The sequence below is a fragment of the Bactrocera dorsalis genome, chromosome 6 (assembly GCF_023373825.1).
Source record: "Bactrocera dorsalis isolate Fly_Bdor chromosome 6, ASM2337382v1, whole genome shotgun sequence".
Classification (NCBI taxonomy): Eukaryota; Metazoa; Arthropoda; class Insecta; order Diptera; family Tephritidae; genus Bactrocera; species Bactrocera dorsalis.
The window spans coordinates 22,348,165-22,371,252 of NC_064308.1; the positions used below are offsets into that span (position 1 = coordinate 22,348,165).

The window sequence follows — 23,088 nt, forward strand, 5'->3', positions numbered from 1 at the left end:
AATTTTATCCTGTTGAGATGCCCCGTAATGACCGAAGCAAATATATGTACATACATATTTATGTAAATAAATATCAAGAATGATAGAGAAAGAGATTACGCAATGCGCATGTTTGCTTTCAATTAGCTGTCTTGGTGACGTCACGATTGACTTATTATTCGCCCGCGCCTTTGAATGTGAATTCGAATTGTATTTTTGCGTGTAGTATTAATTGTGAAATTTTATAATTTTTAAAATGAGTTGTGCAGTGTTCGGATGCAATAATAACAATGTTAAAAATAATGCGACGAAATGGAGATTTTTCCATTTCCCTTAGGATAAATCAGTACTAAAATATTGGATTAATTTTTGTGCACTTCGCGCCAGAAGCCTTCGAAAGAAATTTGCAGTTTGAAATGGGTAATTATAGCATTTTGATTACAATAATTTTACCAAACACTCTTGCAGGTTTAAATTCGCCGAGTCTAACGAAGTTGCTACCTAGCGCTTTCTTTAACCAGATTTACTCCTGCAGAGGCTAATGAACGGCAGAAAAGGATGAAGTCTCGTTTAAACCAGGACGTTTTAGAAAATTAGTTTGGCGTAAACAGGTTAAAAGGCGGTCTTCACGATCACCTTGACAGGAAGGAGTATCATTATTATGAGTTATCAAAATATTAAACGTACATCTATATATATAAAAGAAAGTGATGTTAGTTACTACGCTTTTAACTGGAGAACGCCTGGACCGATTTCGGTGATTAGCACCAATTCGGACAGGTATCCGCCCAAACAAGGAGAATACTTAAGAAAAGTTTGGAAAATTTTCCGAAAAAATATATGAAAAAAATAAATCTATATATAAAAAAGAAAGTGATGTTAGTTACTACGCTTATAACTGGAGAACGCCTGGACCGATTTCGGTGATTAGCACCAATTCGGACAGGTCTCCGCCCAAACAAGGAGAATACTTTAGAAAATTCTGGAAAATTTTCCGAAAAAAATATGAAGAAAATAAATCTATATAAATAAAAATAAATCGCCAAAATGTATGTACGCTCATAACTTTCATAAGACTGAACCAAATTTGATGATTCTTTTTTTATGATGTTTGTTGAGGTTCAGGGATGGTTCCTGCGGAGAAAAAAATTCGAATAATTGCCGGAAACCCCTGAAAACAGCCCTTTGAATGTTTGTTCGTTGGCAACGGTAAGAGAACGGCTGAACCAATATTGATGAAATTTTAAGAGGTTGTTCGTCGTGGATCGGGAAAGGTTTAGAAATAAAGAACCTGTATGTCTTTCATGAGGAAAAGTTGGAAAATTGAACAATTCCAAAAAGTTAATTTTTTCCATACAAATGTTTTTATTCAATTTTTTTGTTTTGTTTTTCAATTATTTAAATCTTTCAAATTTGGCGCTTGCTTCAAAAATTGTTGAAAATTATTCCGTGAAAATGTTATGTGTTTTTCACACAAAGTGATCAATTACAGCTTGAAATTTGTCACGATGCCATGAAGAGGTCGCGCTAATATCGGTCGGCGTTCCTTTTGGCATCAATATAGATTAGCAGCCCAAGCCACATGAACGAGTACTCCCAGGATGCGATGATATACGTGCGGTATTAAGAGTCGCGATCAATCAGAAAGCGATCGTCACGATGTCATAGCAAAACTTTTCAACAGCTTCGATGGCCATTATCTTGAAGCAACGCATATATGGGGCTGTTAGATGCTAGATGTACTCTGTTGAGTGGCAAAAGAGTGGTTTGCCGCACGCACACATTCTTCCACGTACTTTTCTTTCGAAAACACAAACTAGAAATGATGGATATCCACTCTATCGGCGTTGCTCACCAGACGACAATGGCAGAACATTTAGCATTCAATTTAGAGGCGTGAGTATCGAAGTTGACAACATTCAAAATTGCAGTTTGGTGTAATCGATAAAATACGTTTGTAAGTACGTCACCAAAGGAAAAAACATGGCGATTATTGGTCTTGAACGATACGGTCGATACGTGAACTGCAATAAAGCGCTTTGTAGGATATTTAGTTTTGCAATTCATGAACGTTTTCCGACTGTTGTGCGTCTCGCAGTTAATTTGGAGAATGGCCAAAGAGTGTATTTCATCCCAGAGAATACAGTATAGCCAGTGGAAACATCGCCAGCAAAAAAATTAACATTGACGAGTTTTTTCTCAACTTTTGTCAGTGATGTGTTTGTGAGAACATTGCTCTATTCGAAAATACCTTGATATTGTACATGGAATGCATCGTCGAATAGTTACGCAGAAAGCAAGGCCAACCAGTAGATTGACATCCAGGTGTCTTATCAACTAATTCCTTAAGACGAATTTTCACAATCCACCCGAAAAACGACGATTGTTTCTACCTTCGGTTGCTATTGATTACATAATGTACGCGGTTCAACTTTATTTGAGTCATTGCTTACTGTGAATGGTATATGGGAATATGTGCAAGTTTTGGAGAAGTAAGCCAGCAATTACAAATGCTGGAACACGCTAATCACTGGAATGAAAATGAAGTTCGCATACTTTTCGATATAAACCTCGACATTGTCAAAGACATTTTACATCGTCTTCGCTAAAAATTGGAAATGGTACAATTTCGGTTGATACTTCCGGTGGTTCGATATCAATTCCATCTTCCCTTTATCAATTCACGAAGGATGAACTCATCACAAATGTTCGGACATTAGCCAAATTTTCATAACTACGATTCCTTAAGTGCACGCACAATATTAGCTGCCAAAAATACCGATGTTGTTGACTTCAACTGTAAGATTCAAAGTCAAGTGCCGAGAGACTTGCGCTCATACAAATCGATCGATCGTCTTGACTATGAAGACGACGCTGTGAATTATCCAGTGGTATTCCTAAATTCTTTGGACAGGCTTGGTATGCCACCGCATCATTTGCGTCCCAAAGTAGGATCTATCGTTATTATGTTTCCCAATCTTCATGCGCCGAAACTGTGTAATGGAACTCGACTGATTGTGACGCACCTATAGAGTACAAAGTGACAAAATGCTTGATCCTATGAATTCCTTTGAGTTCTAACGATTTGCCATTTCAGTTCAAACGTATTCCGTTTCCAGTGAAAATTGAATTTGAGATGACAGTCAACAGGACCTAAAGATAGTCGCATAGTGTGAGGCATAATTTTGGAAATGCTATGTTTTTCACATGGCCGTAGCGTGCTCACGAGTTGGAAAACCATCTTTTCTGTACACCGGAACAGAAACTGAAAAATGTTGTTTATAAAGCTGCGTTACATTGAAAAAAAAAAATCAAATGATAAATTTAACTTTCTTTTTATTTCAAACTACATAATTTCACGCAGGACAACGGCTACGGGGTCAGCTAGTGGTATTATAAACCTAAAACTACAGAAAACATTCTTATATTAAAATGTATTGATGTTAAGAAATGCAAATATGTACTTACATACAAACTAAGTTTTTGCATACTAACCATTTTTTCTTATCCTAATTGTAATAATAATCTTAACTAACAATTTATTCCATTTATTTATACGCATGTATGTATGATTGTTATATTTTTGCAGGTAATATTTTTCAACGTGTGTCAGTTGATCAAAATTCCGCTGACCCAATTGAAAAAAATGATGACTTGAAGATTCTCAACAACGACGGGCTTGAAAATTTGGCACCGTACATCTGCCACAAACTTGGTAAGGGCAACCCCGAAATTTGTGCCAATTCAGAAAATTGTTCGTCTTATACTTGGATGGATCACCTATCTGAAGGAGAACTCTCAAATCCAACAGATATGTTGATGGAGAGAGCCTTGCAAGCAGTATTTGACGATTTAAATGGTACTGATTTGCATATACATACATATGTGCAAATTACGCCCAGAAGCACTTAGATTTAAGTAATTTTGTTAATTGTAGCACCAAAATAAACAAATTGTTTTTCAGAGCTAAAATGTATTTTAGGATTCGTTCCTTATATAAAAACTTAATTGAAAATATGTACAGCAAAAAAAGAAAATTAAATAAGACAATAAATTGATAGTTGGTCACAAAATATTCAATATTTTTATTTGCATAAATGTATGTACATATATAGTTGAAACAAACACAGCAAAGAGACAAAATTAAATAATGCAACGAAAATACCATGAATTGAATATATAGGTAAATGTTTACTATAAAATATTCACTTATATTGATATTTTTTATTAATATTCACTTATGTATATTGATGTTAACTTTTGATGATATTCATGTTTTTGTATGCCTGCAATACAAAATTGCTTCTTATTGCAAAGAATAACAAACAACTGAAAATCAGCTGATTGAACGTTGGTCAACCGTGACGTAGATGCGCAGAACGAACAAAATTTGAACTCGTCATTGCACAATCTTGTTTCTATCATTCTTGAATAAATATATGTCTTATCAAACCTATACAAATGCATATTTAGGTATTAATATTGGGTTGTCAAAAGTCTTGCGGTATTTTCGCTAGTTGGCGCTGAAAGCGCGTAGTTCTAGTTTTAAGCTCCAGTTATGCATGCTTGACTTGACCTAGCCAGACTTGAGAACTGTCACATAAAAGATCTGTTTAATGAGCCTTGCATGTATTTGATTACCGAACGCTTGACTTGACTTGAAAGTCTGTTGAATTTAGAATTTCAAGTTACGTTGACATTTCAGAGAGTGGCATCTTTGCTCTCTCCCTTTATTTTGACATTTCAGAGAGTGTCAGCTCGGTTCTTTCCCTCGCTTTTTCAAATTGAACGATTCACATCATTTTCATCATTTCATTTTAATCTAAATTTAATTTGCCAGAAATAAATCAAAAAAATCACAATGAATGACGAAAAACTAATAGAAGAAGTGCGTGCGCGTGAAATTTTATATAACAAGGCCTGCGTAGGCTACCGGGTGCCGAGCAAAAAGAAGGCTGCGTGGGTAAGCGTGGCAAAGGAGCTAGGTGCTACTGGTAAGTAATTGTTATTATTTATTAGATTTTAATATATTTTGTATATATGTATATATATAGGTAGAATTTAATAGTTTATGTTGGGTTTATTTTACAGATGAGCAATGTTCGAAGAGGTGGCTGACTCTAAGGGAGAGATTCAGTAGGGAAGTAAGGAAAATGGAGTCACCATCAGGAAGTGGGGCGAGTAACACCGAAACCTGGCCATTGTTCGATAATATGAGCTTTTTAAAACTATATATACAGCCCAGACCGTAAGTTAATCTTTTTTTAATATTTTATACGTATTAAATATTTATTTCCCTTTTACAGAAATCGCTGCACCACAAACATTTTAGAAGATATATATTCGCAGGAGCTGTTTGAGCCATTTACTTTTGAAAGTTCTCCGACTATTTTATCGTCACCTTCGGAGTTGTCGTCTTCAACTCCGATCCGGAAAAGAGTCAAAAAAACAAACAGCGATGACGACAGCTGTTTCAAAGAAGCGTGCGAGCTATACAAAAGCATGTGTGCAGAGAGGAGCAATTGCAGCGAGGCGGTGAGGTCGTTTGGTGTTATGTTGACCTCTATCATGAACGGTATGAGCGAGGTAAAGCAAATGAAAGCAATACAAGTTTTAACAAATTCGTTATTTGCTATTAAATCGGAACCCGAATAATTTTTTTTTTTTATTTTTAAATCATTTGTTTGTTGTTTTATACAGATATTGAATTAATATGTAAAAATGTTTAAAACGCTTGTTGCCTAGACATAGGAAACAACAATGTATCTCATTTTTCAAAAATAGTTTTAAAATGTTTAAAACGCTTGTTACCTAGACATAAGAAACAACAATGTATCTCATTTTTCAAAAATAGTTTTAAAATGTTTAAAACGCTTGTTACCTAGACATAAGAAACAACAATGTATCTCATTTTTCAAAAATAGTTTTAAAATGTTTAAAACGCTTGTTACCTAGACATAAGAAACAACAATGTATCTCATTTTTCAAAAATAGTTTTAAGAATGTTCAAAAGGGTTTTAAGAATGTTTTTGAAAAAATAAAATAATTTGTTTTTATAACTCTTTAATTTTGTATGTCTTTTATTTATTGTGTCCATATTGCCATATGCCTGTGTAATCTTCCTAATACAGATAATTACCATCTTTTTCAGTAAATAAAACAATATTTATAGATATATCCATGGTTTAATAAAATATCACAAAAAAGTTAACGTAACAAAAAGTATAGTATAAAGATATTTAGATTACAATTTTATACATAAAAATATGTATATATTTCAAATGCATAAAATACACAAACATTGCTATACACTAAATACGATCTTCTTGAAATGAAACCGCTCCCTGATTTATAAAATAATCTGCCAAAAAATCCCTTAGACGGAATGCGAAACTAGATGCATTGCGTCGAGTTGTACTTATTGAATGTAATGCACCTCCAACACTCTCTAAATCTTCACGCCATTCTCCCTCCAATATTCCATGGTCTGCGGTGTCTGTGTCTACAAATGTATCTGGACAATACCAACGATCATGGTCATTCAACATTACAAAATTGTGAAGAACCAGACAGGTTAACACAATTGTTTCGCAGTTCTTTGGGCTAAAGTCTATTACCTTTCGTAGAACACGCCATCGAGCAGTTAAAATACCAAAGCTATTTTCGATTACTCTACGAGCTCGGGATAACCGGTAATTGAAAATAGCTTTGTTTCGTGGCAGCTGTGCACCGGGGTAAGGTCGCATTAAGTTTTCCTTCAATGGGAACGCTGCGTCGGCCACAAAAAAATGTGGAAAATCTGTTGAGGATCCATTCCATAATGGAGCTCTTGGTGGTAGTGGCAATTTGTTTTCCAAGAGTGCTTGACCAAATTTAGTTTGCTGAAAGACACCTTGAAATAAAATAAAAATAAGTAAATATTGAAATATTGCAAATCTTTTAAAATACCTCCGTCACTTTGTCCGCCATAGCTACCAATGCTGGCAGAGGTGAACGTATACCGAGCGTCGCAGGATGCCATTAAAACTATACTATAAAACTTTTTATAGTTATAAAATAACGAGCCTGAATTTTGTGGACGAATAATAGCTATATGCTTCCCGTCAATTGCTCCGACGCAGTTGGGTATATTCCACAGTTTTAAAAAATCTGCAGCAATGTCTTTATATTGTGCGGTAGTTGGCTCGCTAAGGTATATCGGGCACAGGTGTAACCAAAATATTTCACACGTTTCAAGTACGATATTCCGCACTGTTGTTTTCCCTAATTTATGCATCGAGGCTATGATCTCAAAAGGTGTTCCATAAGCGAGGTACCTAAAAAATAAATGAGAATACAATTAAATGAATATATGTACTTCAAGGATTTTACTTACATTAAAGTTATAACCACTCGCTCCTCGACGCCAATTTGTTGTTTTGGTTTTTTTAAAAACGGACTAATAATATTTAAAAGAAGGTTGTATACTGGCCGATTCATCCGTGTTAAAGCAAATAGTTTTTGGTCGTCTTCTTTTAATTTTAAAAAGTTCTTCCAGAAGAAACCATTTGGGTTTCTATCCCGATTTGCTGGATGAACGGACCAGCGGCGTTTACGTCTTCTTAATACTTTTCTTCTTTGAAGGCGAAGAATATTTAAATATAATAGTTCATGGAATAAATCACTATCCATTATTAAAGTTAATATATTCAACAAAACAATTTGTTTTAATATTGATTAAATTTTCACAAGCTTCACATATCAAGTAAAATGTCACGTTTGTGTGCTCTCTCAACATTCAAAAACAGCTGATTTCTACGCGCTGTGTTTAGTATAATAGCAGTTACGTTTCACAAGTCACCTTTTTCGAAGCTGAGTTGAGTCAAGCATGCATAACTAGAGCTTTATTCGTCGCATCGGGTCATGCTATACACGTGTTTGATTGATTGTCGTTTCTTTTAAGTCGTTCGTAAGTTAAAGCGTCGCAAACATGGAGCAAAATAAAGGGAAAATACGGCATATTTTGCAGTACTACTACGATAAAGGCAAAAATGCATCCCAAGCCGCCAATAAAATTTGTGCAGTTTATGGTCCCGATACAGTTTCCATTTCCAGCGCACAAAGATAGTTTCAACGTTTTCGATCTGGTGTAGAGGTGGTCGAAGATGCGCCACGTTGCGGAAGGCCTGTCGTCGAAAATTGCGATAAAATCGCTGAATTGGTCGAAAGAGACCGGAATAGTAGTTATCAAACCCTTATAAACCATCTGAAGAAGCTTGGAGTCACTAAGAAGCTCGATGTATGGGTTCCACATGAATTGATTCAATAAAAATACCGCAAGACTTTTTTGACAACCCAATATAAATGTTGCTGTATTATATACTCACATATACATACATATGTAAAGATTTTATAAAATTCATCATAAAATAGGTCAATTTTAAGATATACATATGTATGTATACTCATGTGCTTTGATATCAACTATATACCGATCATCTATAAATTATATGCAAAGTCGTTTGAGCATAGAAAATAAACGAATCTCTAGGCGTAAATTTGGTTACATTGGAATTACCATTATTTTTTTCATTTAACACTGAAAATGCTCAATTCTGCTATTTTCATGGTGAAACACGCTTATAATTTGTCTGTGGTGAGACTCCCTCATCTCTGCCGAGTACCCCTTCGAAAAGTTACAATTTTGAAACGTGAACCTTCTCTAGGATAAACGTCAGGAATAAAGGGATGTTTAACTTATTCCAGTGTGAGAGCGCCTCAAAATAAGCGTTTTTTATAACATTTTCCATTATGGCCAGATCGAACAAAATAATAATTTTTGGGCATTTACCAACCCAATACCCAACATTTAGTACGAATAAAAATTACCATATAGTGGTTATTTATTATATGGAGAAACTATTTAAATCCTTTTAAAGTATATTAGAACAACTGACTTTTGAGCTTTCAATACCCAATAAAAGAATTTAAGCTTGTCATCTCGCAATCATTAAATGTTTTTAATCATTTTCCATTGCAAATAATACTATGATGCGCAAATTACAAAACGTTTCATCAAATACCTTTAAATATCACAAATTTACTTAATTTTCATTGTTTTACATTTTTTATAAGTGGTCTTAAACGATGCAACAAATCCCTCTGTTTATATATTTTTTTGCTAAGATTTCAATCTGGCCATCGCTCGTTTCCAATTGATAAACGTCAAAACATACTGAACTCGATTAGCTGTCAAAGTTCAGTAGGATTCGACGTTTAGCAATTGTTCTCTCACTTCCAGTGAGAACATCTCTTTATCTCTGATAAACGTTCTCTGCCTATGATAAACGTCAGAGATAATGAGATGTCCAACTCCTCTCTCACTGGAAGTGAGAGAACAATTGCTAAACGTCAAAACCACCTCAACTTTGAAAGTTGACTGGATTGAGGAGGTTTTGACGTTTAGCAATTGGAAACGAGCGATGGCCAGACTGAAATCTTACCAAAAAAATATGAAAACGGAGGGATTTGTTGCCGCCGTTCAAGATGGCTAATAAAAATTCAAAACAATGAAAATCAAAGAAAATGCGAAATTTAAATATATTTGAAGAAACGTTTTGTAATTTGATGCATAATAGAACTAATTTTCTATTACAATTGATTAAAAACATTTATTAATTGAGAACTAACAGGCTTAATTCACTTTATTAAGTATTGAAAGATCGAAAGTCAGTTGTTTTAAAATACCATAAAATCATAAAAAAGGAATTAAGTAGTTTCGCCATATATTAAAAGTCCAATATATAATAATTTGCAATCGTAAATAATGTTGGGTATTTTAATTTAAAATGCCCAAAAATTCTTATTTTGTTCGATCTGGCCATAATGGAAAATGTTATAAAAAACGCTTATTCTGAGGCGCTCTCACACTGGAATAAGTTGGGCATCCCATTATCCCTGATAAACGTACTCTGATATTATCCATGCCGAACGCTCTCACAGCAAAAATAAAATGATGCTTGACGTGCTGAACACATTGAGCGCGACAGACGGCAAGCGACATCTGTCAAATAATAAAATATACACGTTCTTACGGACACAGTTATTTTGACAGCTGCACGACTACACGACAGCAGGCTGACAGTTGTCGCTCCCGCTAACTTCAATATATTCTTATATTTGCCAACGACAGTAGAGTTGAAGGTAGAGAGATGAGGTAGAGTGGTTATGCCACTAATATGTAAAATGTAAAATTATTCACAGCTCTAACAAACTTGACGTTATTTTACAAATAAAATCATGAAATAGCTCTATTACATCATTTGTAATAACAATTGATAATTTAAAACAAATAAATTTTCCTATTTACTAATTTTTTGTATAAAAATTTTGGGTTGGGTTTAGTATCGCGCCGGTTAATTTTGGCTCACTGTACCTAAACGAGAGAACCAAATTGAAAATTTTAAACCCGCATGTATACTTAAATTATTGAACTTTATTTTAAAACATATTTGATAAAAATCGGTTCACAAATTTTTCCAAAAATTCACTTTAAAAAATGCTATTTTTTTGCAAATTTCTCAATATATGCTAGTGTATTTTCATCTGTTGTGCATTGTACCAAACCAATTATGGATACATTTTCACGCACATATACTACTTATGAATTATAAAAACCACTAGTAATGTTTTTAATTGCTTTTGATTGTTAATTTCTTTGTAAATCTTTAAATAAAATACACCTTTTTCTGCATTAAGTTCAATAATGCGAAAAACCAAAATGACTGCCTAATTTGAACTGTCAAATTGCCGAGAAAGCACGAACAAAAGGGAATAAATTAAACCCGGTTAGCAACAAATGTATGAAGTGAACGCGAAAAGGTGTTCAGTGCTAAAATACTGTGGATGGCGTAGCCGGTGTTGAACCGGCCAGGGTTATTTTTTTAAAGCGCGGCCGAAGGCCGCCCACGCAAAAAGGTGTTCTATGCGAAAAAAATTGATACACCCCGGTGTTGGACCGACCAGGGGTTTTTTTGAAGCGCGGCCGAAGGCCGCAAACGCAGAAAGGAGTACTACACGAAAGTACATCGGTCACCCCGGGTATTCGCTCGACCAGGGTTATTTTTTTAGAGCGCGGCCGAAGGCCGCCAACGCAGAAAGGAGTACTACACGAAAGTACATCGGTCACCCCGGGTATTCGCTCGACCAGGGTTATTTTTTTAGAGCGCGGCTGAAGGCCGCCAACGCAGAAAGGAGTACTACACGATAGTACTTCGGTCACCCCGGATCCCTTTGTATCATTCTTTTTTTTGATTTCTTGTCCATACAAAAATGTTGGCTGGGTTGCATTGGTTTCAGTTTGTATGGAAAAATGAGCAAAAACACTGATTTTTGGTCATTTTCAAAGGGCTCCCTACAGGTCTATAGGGGCTCTAGGGGGTCGAGGAAGGGTTTATTTAAAAGTTCGATCCTTGCTCTTTCCAATGAGGGGATGTGAGGGGGGGTAGCCCTCCCCTGTTTTTCTCCATAAACGATACTAAACCGGCGCGATACTAAACATTTCCCAAAATTTTCACTTTGAACAAAATATTAAAATTTCATTGAAGTGCAAGGTATTAGTATGGCCACAACGAAATTGTATACATGCAAAATGGAGAGCTGTGTACATGCCGGCCATTGTTATGTTGCTGCCTTCTCACAAATGTTCGTGTAGTAGGATTCACAAAGCCAATTTCACTTCACTGTCGTGCTGTTGCAGTCTGTCGCGGTCATTGTGTTCAGCACATCATACAAAAATCGATTATAGTGCGATCTTTGGCGTTATTCCTTTTATTTATGTTCAGTTTTGTGTTGCTGCAAAGTATTTTACTATGATGGCACTAAATTTACCTGGCCGTAGTTCATTGATCAGTAATTTGAATTTGTGTAGAAAAACATTGTCTGATCAAAGTCGTTATCAGTTTCTTCAGCATTCGAAATTACCTACTTATTATTTCCAAAAATCGTTACCTCGTTTACCGATTCCAAAATTAAAGTTAACAGCTTCTCGGTTTCTTTCTGCTGTGCAGCCTATTTTGGATCAGAAAGAATATGATCGCACCGTTCGGATTTTATCAGATTTTGTATCTGGTGACGGAATCGAATTGCAGGCATTACTTCAAAACTACGACAATTTAAATAGACATACAAGCTACATATCAGAGCCATGGTAAGAACTCTTATATTTAATATTTAAAAAGGAAAATGGGTATGAGTGTGCTTCTGCTTTATGGCATTCGAAAATAATTAATTCATTAAGTTTGTATTCGTAATGGTCAAAGTTCACCAATTAATTAACTTGCGAATTTTAGATTAATATAAAAATGTGCTGATAGGGAAGGTTTTCCAGATTAATAATATGGCACGATTACGATTGTTTGGGTTTATTAAAAAGTTCGATCCTTCCTCTTTTCAATAACGGGTCGTGAGGGGCCGGCTTTAGTATACCATACCACGATTTCAGGGTTAAAAGTGGTATGGTTGGATAGAGCTGTTGCTCAAAATTGAGAAAATATATGATTATAACCGCCGCAAACTTATACTTTTCGAGATATTTGCATATATAGTTGAAAATTTTGTAAATTTTATCTTGAAATTTCTCGATTTATGGTAATTATTTCTTTTATATTATGCACTTTTTAATGCACTTACCCTTCACTACATTGTTTCTACATATTTATTTTTCAGTAATTATTTAGATATTTGCTTTTATATTTTAGACAAATTTCACTGCATGCAGAAACAAAAGTGTTCCGTGTTGACAGAAATAAGTGTTGCCATAATTACACATTTATGAAACGAAAAAAAAAATTTAATAAAAAAACTCAAACGCAGGAAACAAATACTATCTGAAATAAATTTTCCATTGCAGTCAAAAAAAAAAGGTTTAATGTTTAATCGCATCTAATAATTTCACAAGGTCACAATAATGATTATTTGCAATATTCTTCCTCCAAATATGCTCAAAAATTAAGTTAGAAAAATCTTCACTATTATTGTAATTTTCTTTGTAAAAAAACCGTTTAATAACGCGCCACTGGGACTCGATGTGTTGAGTGTGGGTTCCGTCCTCTGAGACGAATGGATTACCGTCGTTGTGATTAACCCGTCGGTGCTCATACCCGTGACTGGACAGACAGTCGTATGCCTTCCAACAATCGGTTAATAGAATACTACCTTTTGCCACGTGCTTCTCTATCAAAGGTATGAGCATTTCATATTGCCGGGACACACCTCCAGCCTAAGGTCGTCACTCCCATCCTCAACCATCCCAAAAACCCAGTGACCTTCGACTCTCCGCCCTAAAATAAGAAAAGATATATTAATTACGTAAAAAAAAATATGTTTTTATTATTACCTTTGTTGTATTTCCTCTACAAATTTGCTCTCATCTATATGAACAGTTTTACCAATTTTACCAACCACTACCTGATGATCTACTACGGCTTCGCGGTAGTAATTATACCAGTCACATATAGCAGTGCTAGATAAAGCTTATTCCCTGATAAAACTATGTATGCATACTCATACAGTAAACAAAATACTTGAGGAAGTGGAATTTTTACGTTGTCGAACCAGGTATCGCTTGACCTTGCCAACGCAGTTCAGTTCTGACAACCACCTTTCCGGCATCGGAACACCCCAACAGTGCTACTTTTATTTAACGATAGCGTCATTGACACATTATGTGTTCGACCCATTTTTGATTTTAAAATTAATCATTGCTCTTCCGCAAAGGAAATACATTTTTCTTTACAATCGAATGTTTGGATTATGTTTACAATATTCCACATTGATTTCACTTCCGACGCTTTAAGCACATTTGTTCGCCTTACGACAGCTCGGCTGGTTGACGCTCCGATACAATCTATTTAAATGCCTTAGTTATATTTTTATCAATTTAAAACTTATATTAATTTACCTTATGAATTTGCGCTCATTTTTTTAAATACACTTTAATTTTTAATACTTATATTTATATTATATATATGCTATATATATTTTAATTTGTATACTGGATACCAGCATTAACGAGGTATTCATTTGAAATGAATATGAAAATAATTACAAAACGGGGAAATTCCATTCGCGGCCGACTTCTTTCTGCATTGGCGGCCTTCGGCCGCGCTACAAAAAAATAACCCTGGCCGATCCAACACCGGGGTGTGTCAGGTTTTTTTTTGAGTAAAACTCCTTTTTGCGTTGGAGGCTGTTGTTGTTGTTTTAACGGTTAGCTAATCCCCGTTAGGATGGTAAGGGTTGTTTGTGTTGTCGTCGAGATCATCTAACGGTAGGCCCAAGAAACGTGCTGTTTCGACGGGGTCGGACCAAAGGGAAGAGGGTGTTAGATGGGTGGGGTTTGTGGGGCATGCAAAGAGGTGGCCAGTGTCATGCGGAGACTCGTTGCATGCAGGACATACATTAGGTATGTCGGGGTCGATTCTGGATAAGTAGGAGTTTAACCTGCTACAATATCCAGAACGAAGTTGCGCTAGGGTCACTCGCGTTTCTCGCGGCAACTGGAGCTCTTCGTCTGCAATAGGTGGTGGTTTGACTCCAAGAACGCCATTCACGGGAAGAGAGTCGGTGAAGGTTTTGATGGCTCCACTGTGAATGGCGGTCAGTACCTGTCGAAAGTTAGTTGCGTCCGAAGTGTGGTCGGCGTACTGTGCAATGTCGTCGACATAGTCGAGGAATGACCTCTTTATGCTCCTGGGAGGCGGTTCCGCTCCAAGCAGATGGCTGCAATTCCTGTGGCTGTGATTCCTACGGAAACAACCAAGCAGGAACTGCCTGGAGAGGAGTTGATTATGCTCCTTTACAGGAAGCATGTGCGTCTCACTATGGAGGTGTTCAACGGGAGACATCAAGAGGCATCCCGTCGTGGTCCGGAGTGCTGTATTTTGACAGGTCTGAAGTTTCCTCATCTGCGTACCACTGCATCCAGGCGACCATATTGGTGCTGCGTAGTTGAGGACCGGCCGGCCGATTGCCTTGTAAGTTGCCAACAACGTTTCTTTGTCTTTTCCCCATGTGCTGCCGGCTAGCGACTTGAGGATTTTGTTGCGGCTTTGTACCTTGGCGATAATCGCGGTCGTATGGGGAGAGAAGGAGCATAGGCTATCGAAGGTTACGCCTAAAATCTTAGGGTTATTGACAGTCGGAATTTTGACGCCATCGACTGCAATATTAAGTTCAAGTCTATACTCCTTCGTCCAGTTTGTGAATATAGTCGCTGTGGATTTGGTGGGTGAAAGTTGGAGGTTTCGTGCAGTGAGGAAACGGGAAAGGTCGGAGAGGTAGCTGTTTACTTTCGAACACATGCCATCTATTCCATTGCCCGACGTCAATATCGTGCAGTCATCTGCGTACGAGGTTATGGAAACCCCCTCTGGTGGTTGAGGAAGTTTCGAGATATAGAAATTAAACAGTAACGGGGAGAGGACACCACCCTGCGGAACCCCCTGTTTAATTCTTCTAAGTTTAGATATTTCACCTCGAAATAGTACGGATGACTGACGACCGTTCAGATAGTTCATGGTCCACCTCTTAAGTCCTGGAGGGAGAGTGGTTTTTTCAATGTCCTGCAGTAGCGTTGTGTGGTTGACCGTGTCAAAAGCTTTTGACAGGTCCAACGCTACGAGGATCGTTCTTTCGCAGGGTGGTTTCTGGTTGAGGCCACGAACTATCTGGGCGTTTATGACGCTAAGTGCTGTGGTGGTGCTGTGCACTTTGCGGAAACCATGCTGGTGGCTGGCTAGGCTCAGGTGGTGAGTGAAGGTAGGGAGTAACAAGGCCTCAAGTGTCTTCACTACTGGGGAGAGGAGAGTTATCGGTCGATAAGATTCCCCTTTGTTGGCGGGTTTCCCAGGTTTCAGTAGTGGGACCACTCTTCCGACTTTCCACACATCGGGTATTTGAAGAGTGGTGAGCGACAGGTTGAGGACCTTGGTGAGATATTTTACTCCCGTCGAGCCTAGATGCTTTAACATTAGCATGTTGATTCCGTCTGGGCCGATGGATCTGGAGGATTTTGCCTTGTTGATGACACCCTGAACCTCATCGGTGAAAGTAAGTGGCGCGCAGTTGTTTGGCATTTTGCGCAGCCGTCGGTTAACACATCTCTTGGCCTTGTCTACCGAAGGGTGCAGTGTAAACTGCCGGCTAAAGTAGCTCGCGCACTTCTTCGGGTCCGAAGAGGCATGACCGTTGAATTGAACTTCAATTCCGTCATCATGTCTCATCGGGTTAGATAAAGTCTTCATAGTATCCCAAAGCTTACTCACATCGGAGGAGAGGTTGCAGGACTTCAGGTGCTCTATTCATTTCGTCCGCTTATGATGGTTTACCATACGCCGAATCTTCTAATTGAGATCCCTTATTCGAGGATCCCCGGGATCGGCATGGCGTAAGGTTTCGCGCTCGTTAGCTAAAACGGCTGGGACGTTGGGGCGGATTTCCGCTATTCGTCCTGCTGGCATGAAGCGAGCGGTAGCTGCTGCGATCGCCTTGCGGAATTGACATTTGCCAACGCGTACGTCCGTAGAAATGGGTAGAGCAATGAAGGTGCTCTCAGTAAATTCTGCGAAGCCGACCCAGTTAGCTTTGTTAAATTTAACGAAGGTACGGTTGTCCACAGAAACGAGATAAGCAGGTTTCTCGATCGAGGTAATTATGGGCAGATGGGCTGATGCGAGAGTTAGCATAGGACGCCAGGTTATGCTATTTATCAGACCGCCCCTAGCAATGGTAATATCAGGCGAGCTATTACAGGTGCCCATAACTCTGGTGGGGCTTCGTCATTCATTGTGCAGAATGTCGAATCGTCAATCTGTTCCGCCAGCTCCATCCCCCTACGATCATTTGACAGGCAGGAATGCCAAAGATCGTGGTGCGCGTTAAATTCGCGTAGTACCAAATGGTTTTCACCACGAAGTAGCGCGCCTATATTCGGGTGATATCCTGTAGGGCAACATGTAACTAGGGGGATGTATATATTAAATATTTCAAGCTCGACATCGCCTGTCCGGATAGCTATACCCTGACATTCTAGGGTAGTATCCCTGCGGTCGATGTCTTCATCGATTAGACGATACTGCACGGTGTTGCGCAATATGAAGGTTAGGCCACCACCATTATCTTACTCGCGATCTTTACGTATCACGTTGAAACCGGCACAACTCAGAAGATCTGAGCGGCTGATTAGCTTTGTTTCTTGGACCGCAGCTATCGATACTCGCTCCCGATTCACAAGTGCAACTATCTCCTCGATCTTGCTCTGGAGTTCGTTGCAGTTAAATTGAAGTAGTCGGGTTTGTCGCGAGTGTCCGTGGGTGATCCTGGGGGTGAGGGAGTGACGTGTGGGTGGTAGTTGTTGCAGCTCCAGAACCCGCAGGGGCGGTTGTCGCACTGGGGTGTTGTGAGTTGTGGGGCAGACTCCTGCAGCATGGGGCAACGTACGACTCACTCCACTCACATATGATGCGCAGGCCGGAACACGCCGGGAAGTGACACCAGTCAGTACAGGAATTGCACTTGACTGATGAAACGTTCCTACGTATGACGGTCTGACACGCGGAACAGCCTGTGCGAGGGACCAAGAGCTGCTGGTTGGTTTTCGCGGTCCAAAAGGAGGAAGGTGTTAGATGGGTAGGGTTTGTAGGGCATGCAAAGAGGCGGCCAGTGTCATGCGGAGACTCGTTGTATGCAGGACATACATTAGGTATGTCGGGGTCGATTCTGGATAAGTAGGAGTTTAACCTGCTACAGTATCCAGAACGAAGTTGCGCTAGGGTCACTCGCGTTTCTCGCGGCAACTGGAGCTCTTCGTCTGCAATAGGTGGTGGTTTGACTCCAAGATCGCCATTCACGGGAAGAGAGTCGGTGAAGGTGTTGATGGCTCCACTGTGAATGGCGGTCAGTGCCTGTCGAAAGTTAGTTGCATCCGAAGTCCGATCGGCGTACTGTTCGATGTCGTCGAGGAAAGACCTCTTGATGCTCCTAGGAGGCGGTTCTGCTCCAAGCAGATGGCTGCAATTCCTGTGGCTGTGATTCCTACGGAAACATCCCAGCAGGAACTGCCTGGAGTTCATTATGCTCCTTTACAGGTAGCATGTCGCGTCTCACTGTGAAGGTGTTTAATGGGAGGCATCAAGAGGCATCCCGTCGTGGTCCGGAGTGCTGTATTCTGACAGGTCTGAAGTTTCCTCACCTCCGTACCACTGCATCCAGGCGACCATATTGGTACTGCATAGTTGAGGACCGGCCGGCCGATTGCCTTGTAAGTTGCCAGCAACGTTTCTTTGTCTTTTCCCCATGTGCTGCCGGCTAGCGACTTGAGGATTTTGTTGCGGCTCTGTACCTTGGCGATAATCGCGGTCGTATGGGGAGAGAAGGAGCATAGACTATCGAGGGTTACGCCTAAAATCTTAGGGTTATTGACAGTCGGAATTTTGACGCCATCGACTGCAATATTAAGTTCAAGTCTATACTCCTTCGTCCAGTTTGTGAATATAGTCGCTGTGGATTTGGTGGGGGGAAAGGTAGCTGTATATTTTCGAACACATGCCATCGATTCCATTGCCCGACGTCAATATCGTGCAGTCATCTGCGTACGAGGTTATGGAAACCCCCTCTGGTGGTTGCGTGAGATAATGGTGCTGGCCTAGCCTTCATATTGCACAACACCGTGCAGTATCGTCTAATCGATGAAGACATTAACCGCAGGAATACTACCCTAGAATAGTAGGGTATAGCCATCCGGTCAGACTATGTTGGGCTCGAAATATTTAATATATACATCCCCCCAGTTACATGTTGCCTTACAGGATGCAACCCGAATATATGTAGGTGCACTACTTCGTGGTGAAAACCGTCTGGTCCTAGGAGACTTTAACGCTCACGCGAAACCTGGTGACCTATGCTAACTCTTGCATCAGAACATCTGTCCCTATTTATCTTGATCGAGAAACCTCCCGCTTTCATGAGATATATCGTAGAGTGTATAAACAATTTTTTTTTGGAATTTTTTGATGACATCTCTCAGAACTGGCTGGGTTAAAGAGAAGCCTTTTTCACTGGCGGACACGATTTTTCATGTTTGGATCATCTGAAACACAAAAACAAAATTTATTCTTAAAAAGTACGTGAATGGTTATCGTCCCTTCTAGAATTATGAATAAATGATTGACGTTTTCTTTTCTTTAATTTCTTCCCATGTGTTTTTTACATAAATGTTGTCATAACATTGTCATAAATTTATAAAAAAAAAAAAAAATAAGAATCTAGTAGGGACGAAATAGGCAAATCGATTAAGTAGTTCGACCGGAATCATGTCCGCCATTTTGAAAATGTGTGTTTTGAGAAAAACACGTTTAAAGTGCCAGGTGTGCACTCCGAGCGCTGCGAACGTCGAGCGGTATTAATTTTTTGGGCCTTTTTCGAAACCTTCCAATGGTAAAGTGGGTTTCTGCATGAATTCTAAGGGTATAAGGAAAAAAAAATTTTTTTTGAAAAAGATTACTATACTGACCCTTTCACACAATTTACTGAGAGCACCTTCAAGGCTCTACCCATTTCTACGGAAGTATCCGTTGGCGAACGTCGATTCCGCAAGGTGATCGTAGCGGATCTCCGCCCCAATTTCCCAGCCGAAGCAGCCATTTTAGCTAATGAACGCGACACAAAATTCACAAAATTATTATAAACCTGGTGCATATATCGCTGTTGATGGGCGGTTGTTTCCGCCGAATACTAGGTGTAGATTCACCAAACAAATCAGACACGTTTACATTTCTGTTTGGTGTGTGCCGTCACAAGTAACTGCTTAATAAATATTTGAGGAAGGATGAAAAAAGAGATTGTTCAAAGCCGCTTGGAGAGTTCGTTGTTCTAAAGCTGAAGGATCCTTTCACAGGTTGCGGAAGGAACGTAACAACGGATAATTTTTTTACGAGTGTCATTAGCCCAGAAATTTCTTAAAAAAAAAAACAAAAAAATCGTGGAAACAGGAAGCCGAATAGAGTATATTATATACGAATAACGTTCTGTATAAAAATTTAGTTTTATTTGTTTTTGTTTTATAATGAATTTGAGAAAATATATAAAAATAAATTTGGACGAAACTTTATGAAAATTATTGAATTTTAGCAATAAATCAACAATTATTTGTATTGAATAATAAAATCGATTTATTTACCGGTCAATTTGACCGCGAGCGGTAGGAATAGGTGCATAAGAATTGTTCGTATGAAAAGTGAAGGAGTACAGGCTGCTTAGTGTCACACCTGAATTCGTTGGATTATTGACATATTATCTAACGTCATCGATGTCATCTGAATATGGTATTTAAAGGGGGAGAGTATTAGGCTCCTTGCAGCGAAGAAGCGAGAAAGATCGGAAAGATAGCCTTTTACTTATAACACTAATATATGTCGAAATTATTCGTCTGATTAAAGACTAATGAATTTTGTATTTTATAGAAATCTCTTTTTGAATAGTTCCGTGATTATAATAATCAATAACACGTGCTCGCTATAACAAATTTAAAATAAAAACTCAAAAAATGCAGCGTAAATATTCCGTTAGGCAAAAATAAATTATTCTACATTTTCAAAAGTGTGATCAATAATGTACAAAAGGTCGGAATAAAATTACTCAAACAACTTCTCAAAAAAAGTATTTTTTTTTTACCATGCAACCGCACTAAATTTTTAGTTTAAACGGAACCCCTTCTGTCGGATAAATTTATAGAATATATCCGTTGTTGTTGTTTTAGCGGTTATCAGGATATATCCGTCATTAACGGTGATGTTGAGTCTCCATCTGGCATCCTCAACGATGATCCCGATTACCCTCCACGGAAAGGTGCCGATGTCCTCGTTTTGGCTTTTGATCCAAACGCGAATTCATAGGGTTTACCTACACTCCGGGGAAGAAATGCTGTGATGCTATGTAAGGGCGGTATCTCTTCACCACTCTTCGCGCATAGGACTGGGCTTTTCCTATCCTTCAGCTTCGAAGCGATGATGGCAGGTGAATGTCTTCTTATCCGTACAGTCGACTGGGAGCAGACTGGACCTAAAATAGACTCCCTGGAATGAGCCAGTGTATCTACATCCCCTGAAAATCTCATCCATGGAGCTATCTTGTAATGGTGTTAGCTCTTCTGACCCCAAGGCCTCCGGCGGATAGTTGAAGGCCAGCACCGCCGTCCGAACGTCTTTTAAGACCTCCGAGTAGTTGTGTTGACCCGCCATTACCGGAGGAGGATTTGCAGCGGAGCGTTTACCTCCGACCGCCTGTGGCTGCTTCCCCTTCAGCCTCTTAGAACTGGGATGTTTTTGAGGCGTTAGATAGATAGATAGATTGTTGATTGAGGCATGCACTGCGACCACGGGTCTATTGTGCCCTCACCTAGCTCACAAAGACTCGCTTAGCCCCAGCATACTGATGAAGTCCAGTATCTTACCGGGTGCTAGCGAGGCAGTGTGATCCCTATCCGGAAACATGGATCCGAGGGCCTTTGACCTGCGCCTACAGACTGCGTTGCAGTCGAATAGCAGGTGCTCCGGGGTTTCAGGCTCACTGTCGCAGAACCGGCAGTTTGCGCTAGCTGAGAGGCCCATGTTAGATAAATGCCTTCTTAGCTTGCAGTGGCCGGTGTAGAAGGCGACCAGGAGCCTGAGTTTGTTTCTTGGGAGGTTGATTATAGTCTCGAACCTCTTTTGGTTATACCCCCCCACTAACAATTTGGCATGACGCATCCCGTGCGCTCGCTGCCAGTGTGCCTCCCTGCACGCTCTTTCCTCTTTTCGGAGCAGTTCCTTCACCGTATGGGGACCTACTCCAGTGAAGGGTTCTGGCCCCACCATAGCAGTGGAGGCTGCAGAGCGGGCAAGCTCGTCAGCCAGCTCATTGCCGGCTATTCCCCTATGACCAGGTACCCAGATAAGGTGTACCTGGTTCTTTTCAGCTAGGTTGTCAAGTCTGTTCCTACACTCTTGCACTAGCAGCGATTTGATTTCGTAGGAGGAAATCGCTTTTAGTGCCGCCTGACTATCACTGATTATAGCTATTCGCTCGTTGCGATAGTTTCGGTGAAGGTTTATCTCAATACACCGGCTTATGGCCAGAACTTCGGCTTGGAAAATGCTCGGAAAGTTTCCCATCGGAATGGCGAGCTTGGTACGCGGACCCGCGATACCCGCACCTATTCCTTCCGATGTCTTCGAGCCATCGGTGTACCACCTCAGTGTGCTATCCCTTAGCATTTGCTCAAGAGTGGTGTCGTTCCACTCACTCTTACTACTAAGGGTAACCTTAAACTTCCTTGTTAAGTGGGTCATTTTGCTGATGCCGTCCCTTGGGAGGAGGGCAATAGGAATATCGCCACTTATTCTCTCCATCCTCTGGGACGAAATTATCTTGCCTTTGCCACCACCCTCCGCTGTTATCTGCAGAAGTGAGTTCTTGGCTACTTGACCTATTATTATATGGAGCGGTGTGAGCTCCAGCAGGACCTCCAGAGCCGCCGTAGGGCAGGTCCGCATGGCTCCCGTCATGCACAAGCATGCTAGCCGCTGTAGTTTGGCTAGTTGGGTTCCCACAGAAGCCTGTGCCGCCACGGAGGCCCAGGACACCGCCCCGTATGTGATAATCGGTCGGACAATCATGGTGTATAACCACCTAATGATTTTTGGCTTACATCCCCAGGATCTACCCGCCAGCCGTTTACATACCATCAGTGCCTTTGTTGCCTTGGCTACCGTTTGGTTCACGTGCTGCTTCCATCGTAGGGTAGAATCCAGAGTGAGACCTAGGTATTTAACCTTGTTAGTCATTTCAATCTCTCTGCCCCCAAGTGTGAGGTTCCTCAGGCCGGGTAGGGACCTGCGCCTTGTAAATGGGACGATGGTTGTCTTCGAGGGGTTGATGTTTAATTCAACCCCCCTGCACCACCCCTTTGCCAGATTCAGACCGCGTTGTACTAGGTCACAGAGAGTATCCTCAAATTTACCTCTTGCTAATATCACAATATCGTCCGCGTACCCTTGGCAGCGGATCCCGTTGTCAGTTAGCAATTCTAGCAGC

At 39.7% G+C, this 23,088-nt stretch overlaps 6 protein-coding genes across 12 annotated transcripts in view; 3 read left to right on the plus strand and 3 right to left on the minus strand.

Annotated features, from left to right (window-relative positions):
• Nucleotides 1-12,873, minus strand: part of LOC125779504 (uncharacterized) — a 40,371-nt gene extending 27,498 nt beyond the window's left edge. The window contains exon 1 of the mRNA XM_049460862.1: nt 12,649-12,873. The gene's annotated coding sequence lies outside the window, so the exon portion shown is untranslated. The remainder of the gene's footprint in view (nt 1-12,648) is intronic.
• Nucleotides 1-23,088, plus strand: part of LOC125779317 (uncharacterized) — a 331,415-nt gene that overhangs the window by 240,748 nt on the left and 67,579 nt on the right. The gene's annotated exons all lie outside the window — the stretch shown is intronic.
• LOC125779477 (transcription factor Adf-1-like) lies at nt 4,551-6,007 on the plus strand. 4 transcript variants are annotated; one of them, XM_049460837.1, is made up of 4 exons: nt 4,551-4,973; nt 5,071-5,227; nt 5,286-5,303; nt 5,748-5,851. In XM_049460837.1, exons 1-4 carry the CDS (start codon nt 4,841-4,843, stop codon nt 5,761-5,763), a joined length of 324 nt encoding a protein of 107 aa, XP_049316794.1. In that variant the 5' UTR covers nt 4,551-4,840; the 3' UTR covers nt 5,764-5,851. The 4 variants fall into 4 exon arrangements, with proteins under 4 accessions (XP_049316794.1, XP_049316796.1, XP_049316795.1 ...); XM_049460839.1 differs by lacking the exon at nt 5,748-5,851 and adding an exon at nt 5,888-6,007 and having other exon boundaries at nt 4,552-4,973; XM_049460838.1 differs by having other exon boundaries at nt 4,552-4,973; nt 5,818-5,909.
• On the minus strand, nt 6,155-8,696 carry LOC125779327 (uncharacterized). 2 transcript variants are annotated; one of them, XM_049460607.1, is made up of 4 exons: nt 7,355-8,696; nt 6,928-7,295; nt 6,597-6,871; nt 6,356-6,493 (listed from the first exon to the last, which is right to left on the minus strand). In XM_049460607.1, the coding sequence occupies exons 1-4, from the start codon at nt 7,648-7,650 to the stop codon at nt 6,482-6,484; spliced, it is 951 nt and encodes a 316-aa protein (XP_049316564.1). In that variant the 5' UTR covers nt 7,651-8,696; the 3' UTR covers nt 6,356-6,481. The 2 variants fall into 2 exon arrangements, with proteins under 2 accessions (XP_049316563.1, XP_049316564.1); XM_049460606.1 differs by having other exon boundaries at nt 6,155-6,871; nt 7,355-8,322.
• LOC105233719 (carnitine O-palmitoyltransferase 2, mitochondrial) overlaps nt 11,770-23,088 on the plus strand; it is a 64,072-nt gene continuing 52,753 nt past the window's right edge. For 2 of the 3 annotated variants that reach the window (XR_007423241.1, XM_049460388.1), the window contains exon 1: nt 11,770-12,166. Coding sequence is in view for 2 of the 3 variants with exons in the window: in XM_049460388.1 (XP_049316345.1) it covers nt 11,829-12,166 (338 nt within the window). In the remaining variant the exon portion in view is untranslated. The remainder of the gene's footprint in view (nt 12,167-23,088) is intronic. The other variant, XM_049460387.1, reaches the window with a different exon arrangement.
• On the minus strand, nt 16,362-16,778 carry LOC125779532 (uncharacterized). The gene has a single exon (XM_049460895.1). It carries the CDS (start codon nt 16,776-16,778, stop codon nt 16,362-16,364), a length of 417 nt encoding a protein of 138 aa, XP_049316852.1.

Excerpts from the sequence above, each read along its gene's own strand:
- LOC125779477 (XM_049460836.1), top strand. The coding sequence starts at position 4,841 with ATGAATGACGAAAAACTAATAGAAGAAGTGCGTGCGCGTGAAATTTTA. Across the intron at positions 4,974-5,070 it reads AAAGGAGCTAGGTGCTACTG|ATGAGCAATGTTCGAAGAGG; the intron begins GTAAGTAATTGT and ends TTTATTTTACAG. Across the intron at positions 5,228-5,285 it reads CTATATATACAGCCCAGACC|AAATCGCTGCACCACAAACA; the intron begins GTAAGTTAATCT and ends TCCCTTTTACAG.
- LOC125779327 (XM_049460606.1), bottom strand. The coding sequence starts at position 7,650 with ATGGATAGTGATTTATTCCATGAACTATTATATTTAAATATTCTTCGC. Across the intron at positions 7,296-7,354 it reads CGAGTGGTTATAACTTTAAT|GTACCTCGCTTATGGAACAC; the intron begins GTAAGTAAAATC and ends TTTATTTTTTAG. Across the intron at positions 6,872-6,927 it reads TGGCGGACAAAGTGACGGAG|GTGTCTTTCAGCAAACTAAA; the intron begins GTATTTTAAAAG and ends TTTTATTTCAAG.
- LOC125779532 (XM_049460895.1), bottom strand. The coding sequence starts at position 16,778 with ATGGGCACCTGTAATAGCTCGCCTGATATTACCATTGCTAGGGGCGGT.